The following is a 4932-nucleotide window of genomic DNA, read 5'->3' on the forward strand; positions in this document are numbered from 1 at the left end:
GAGATAGAGATATGTTTAAAATTTATGTAGATGAAGAATCGGTGAAATAGAGCATTGCATAACTTGTATCAGATACAACCTTGTCAATTCTTGTATTCATTCAGTATACTGTAGCTCATATTTTACAGTGTATTATTCCGTGTAAATATTTCCCCATGATTCACCTTTCGTAGTTGGGCAATGGTGTAATTTTTTCAGAAACGATTATGTTTAGACTTAACACTTGCCTCAAATTTTCTGTGCTCGGATTTCCATGATTGCTTCAACCTCTTTAATCTTGAAGGTTTAAAGGCCACTCATGAATGGCAAAGGCAAGGGACAGTGACACTGCCCTAGCAAGTAGGACAATGACCTAGAGACTGACCATATATACTTATGATCAGCACCCAAGCCCCCTCTCCACCCAAGGAGGGCCAAGCAATGGCTACTGATGACTCAGCAGATAGACTTATAGGCTCCCCCAAACTCACCATCCTTAGCTCACAAAGATAAAGAGGTTGCAGCGACCAAAGGAACTAACGAGTTTAAGCGGGGCTCAAACCGCTGTCTGGCAATCACGAGTCAGGGACTTTACCCCATAGGCTACCACAACAGTTGCTGCATCGTTTCTATTGAGGATCATCAACATCTGTGATTGAATTTTTAGTTTTTATTTTTGCGTCTAATTCAGTGAATGATTCACGATTGATCTTCATTTTAAGAATACATAAACCCAACTGAAAATTGAGATAATGTAAACTAATCTGTAGATATATGTTCAGTTCGCCATCCATCCTCATGTTCTGGTGTACATCTCTTCGCATGACATTGGATCTGAAACCAGACACCTTTACTTTTACCTGGCTTACAGTGTGATTTGGCAGTAATATCTGTGGCTTTGATCGTCTGTCCTCAGCCCAAAACATGGTTGTTGAGCTCTGCCATATGGCGTTCTTCTTTTGATCCCGTTATCAAATTTTACCTCCATCTTTTGATTTTTCAAGGGCTTTACCAGTAGTGTATTCAAGAATGAGAATATAGTTCTCGTTCCTTACATACTGTACACAGTACAGTATAAGAGGTGTTACCAGTTATTTTGTGTAAGGCACAGATTATTTTTAATGCACCTATCAGTTTTAAGAGGTAATTTGTATATATATATATATATATATGTGTGTGTGTGTGTGTGTCTATATATATATATATATATATATATAAATATATATATGTTTGTATTATTATTTTGTCCCCAATTCACATATGACTTCATATATCTTTTAAATTAAGTTGTGAGCATCATTTTCAATCGAATTAATTTAATATTTTGGATTTGGGTTCCGAAATGACAATGTCATGTACTTCCATTCAGCCATCCAAATTGTGTACAGTCAGCCCTTAACGTTCCGGACTTTTAGTATTCAATGGAAGGCCGGGAATTTCTTGAAATTATTTTATTTACATATTTGTGGCATTCACAATTACAAAACATCATTTGCATGAGAGCATTCTGAATTAAATGCTAACAAATACAGAACAGCGCTTTAATTGGAAATACATAAAGCTACTCTTACACAATGGCTTGGAATATTCATTTCTTTATCACTATCAGTCTGAACTTAACCTTTCCTGTTATATAGTTTCGTTATAAAACTATTATTATTAATGTTATTACTTGCTAAGCTACAACCCTAGTTGGAAAAGCAGGAGGGCTGTAAGCCCAGGGTCTCCAACAGAGAAAATAGCCCAGTGAGGAAAGGAAACCAGGAAAAATAAAATATTCTAGGAACAGTAACATTAAAATTAGTATTCCTATATAAACTATAAATTTTTTTTTTTCAAAAGCAAGAGGAAAAGAAATAAGATAAAATAGTATGTCTGAGTGTACCCTCAAGCAAGAGAACTCCCAAGATAGATCAATGCTTTTATATATATTATAGTTAATGTGCATTTACTCTTATATACTTGTGAATACCTTTAACAGATATTACATAAAAGCATTGAGTTATATATGTTCAATTATACCTCAATAATGTAGAGTAAGTTAAGAGTGATATTATGTAAGTGAATTTTCAAACCATTGTATAATGAAGACTTTTTGTCTTTTATATTAATGCTTTACTTCTCAGTATGAGGTGATACTTTATTGTAAATGGTGTTATATAATAATTTGTACTGTTACTTTTATGTCTATTTTATATCAAAGCTGAGAAGCACAGGTTTTTTTTTTAGTTATATTATTATTATTATTATTATTATTATTATTATTATTATTATTATTATTATTAGCTAAGCTACAACCCTAGTTGGAAAAGCAAGATGCTATAAGCCCAAAGGCCCCAACAGGGAAAAATAGCCCAGTGAGGAGAGAAAAATAAGGAAATAAATAAACAATATAAGAATAATGAAAAATAAGGGATCTGGGAAAGCAAATTTTTGCAGATTATCTATCCCCCCCCACACACACACACACACACACATATATATATATATATATATATATATATATATATATATATATATATATATATATGCATATATATTAGAAACTTGGATCCTTACTAAAGCCTTAAAACATATAGGTAGCTACAACTCAAAGAGCTATGAAAAGAATATTGGTGGGAATAACACTAAGAGATAGAAAAAGAGCAACATGGATACGTCATGTAAGAAAGAGAAAAAGAAAAGAAATGGATATGGGCAGGGCACCAGCCACCCGTTGAGAAACTACCGCTAGAGTTATTGCGTCCTTTGTCTGGCCAGGTGGTACATTGGATCCCACTCTTGTTACGGCTCATTTTTCCTTTGCCTACACCAAAAGTCTTGCTTATTCTACACATATATCCGCTTGAGGGTACGCTGTTTCCATATGCCCTATCCTGACTGTGCTATTTTGTCTGTTGGAGCCAGTGGGCTTATAGCATACTGCTTTTCCAAATAGGGTTGTATCTTAGCTAGTAATAATATATATGTACATATACTGTTTATGGCTTCATACACACACACACACACACATATATATATATATGTATATATATATATATATATATATATATATATATATATATATATATATATTGTGTAATATAGAAATTTTTATGTGAATTTATTTATGTCATTTATGTCGTGATTGGCATTAAAATTGCAAAATGGATATATATATATATATATATATATATATATACATACACCTATTTACGCGTCATATATAAATATATTTTCCCCCTTGGAAATAACCTAGAATAGGCTTTTTGATAATACCTTATTGTCCCCTGAGATAGACACAAGACGAACTCGCCAATACAAGTAAACACCCCAAAATATTGGATGGGCCTGGAGGCAATAGCCGGTAATATTTCGGAGCAATAACTTGGGACCTTCGTTGGCAAACAGAGAGAATCGGCAACAGCTGTAAGTCATGTAATAAGGAACAGGAGATGGGAACGCCTTTGTGAGTTCTTGGTCCCCACTTGACCCCTCTTGTTCCCTCCCCAGTTCCCTGAAGTCCTTTTTAGCTCCTCTGTGTCTCCCCCGTACCCCTCCCCTCTTCCATCATGCCCCTCCCTTCTCCCACCTTGCCCTTCCCCCTCTCACATCATGCCCTCCCTTCTCCCATTATGCCCATCCCCTCTCCGATCATGCCTCTCCTCTCTTACATCTTGCCCCCTCCCCTTTCCCACCTTGCCCCTCCCCTCTCACATCATGTCCCTCCCCTCTTGCATTATGCCCCTCCCCTCTCACATTATGTACCTCCCTTCTCCTATTATGCCCCTCCCCTCTCCCATTATGCTCCTCCCCCCTCATATCTCACCCCTCCCCTCTCCCATCATGCCCCTCCCCTCTCCTAATCCGCTGGGCTGGTTTCTTTTATTATTAATATTGACACAGAACGCACTAAGAGAGGGATGGAGTGATACCTGCCTCTCCTTTTTGCCTTTGTTATTCTGTCGTCGAGTCACTTTCTCATGATCAAGGCAGTTCTTGTATCTTGTATTTTTGTGACTCGTCTACCAATTTTAATGGCTTAACATTCCCTTTCTTTATCTTGTACTTCTCCTCTCTCTCTCTCTCTCTCTCTCTCTCTCTCTCTCTCTCTCTCTCTCTATCATGAGGGTGCTAAGATTTATCCTTTCATTGTATTTCCTTCCTTTGTTCTGCCAAATTCTATTTACCCATCTCGATTCCGTCATAAAAATTTTCGCTTGTTCTATTTGAGGTATTCTTCCGTCTTTGCTTTCTTCCTAATTGGCTTCTTTTTTAGTTGATTTTCTTCTAATAATATTTTTGTTTGTGTTCTCTCTCTCTCTCTCTCTCTCTCTCTCTCTCTCTCTCTCTCAGTGCTCGTCTGTTCAGCTCAAACTGAGTGGTATGCGTTCGATTTAGGAACCGGACAAGGATCCATGACAAAGGATCGTGTTTTTAGAATCCTCTTTTTTTTATTTGTCCAAGTCATTAAATACTGTAAATAGTTATCGGTTGATTGTTGTGGGTCGTGCCTTAGTTTTGGGATGGGATATAAGGAGTTAAGAAAAACCAACATATGTTCACTACGTAGTTGAGTGGTTCATAGCAACGGATATGGGGTGGGAAATAATATGAGAAAAGCCAGCAGATGTGTGTTCACTACTAATAAGCGGAGCTTCTGGACGAGGTGATACTCACTCCAGTATGGTTTATAGGTAAAAGGGGAGCTTCTTCAAGAGCTAATACTCACTCAACTGTGGTTTATAGGTAAAAGGGGAACTTTAATTTTAAGAGTTAATTACTCACTCCACTGTGGTTTATAGCTAAATGCGGAACTTCTTTAAGAGTTAATACTCATTTCACTGTGGTTTATAGATAAAAAGGGGAGTTTCTTTAAGAGTTAATAATCACTTCACTGTGGTTTATAGATAAAAAGGGGAGCTTCTTTAAGAGTCAATACTTACTCCACTGTGGTGTATAAGGCTAGGCTCT

The 4932-nt window shown here is 36.6% G+C and overlaps 1 protein-coding gene across 1 annotated transcript; it reads left to right on the forward strand.

Annotated features, from left to right (window-relative positions):
* The first annotated feature begins 3530 nt into the window (after nucleotides 1-3530).
* Nucleotides 3531-3824, forward strand: LOC137621612 (uncharacterized). The gene has a single exon (XM_068352041.1). It carries the CDS (start codon nucleotides 3531-3533, stop codon nucleotides 3822-3824), a length of 294 nt encoding a protein of 97 aa, XP_068208142.1.
* The last annotated feature ends 1108 nt before the right edge of the window (nucleotides 3825-4932 follow it).

This window comes from Palaemon carinicauda, chromosome 2 (assembly GCF_036898095.1).
Source record: "Palaemon carinicauda isolate YSFRI2023 chromosome 2, ASM3689809v2, whole genome shotgun sequence".
Taxonomy (NCBI): Eukaryota; Metazoa; Arthropoda; class Malacostraca; order Decapoda; family Palaemonidae; genus Palaemon; species Palaemon carinicauda.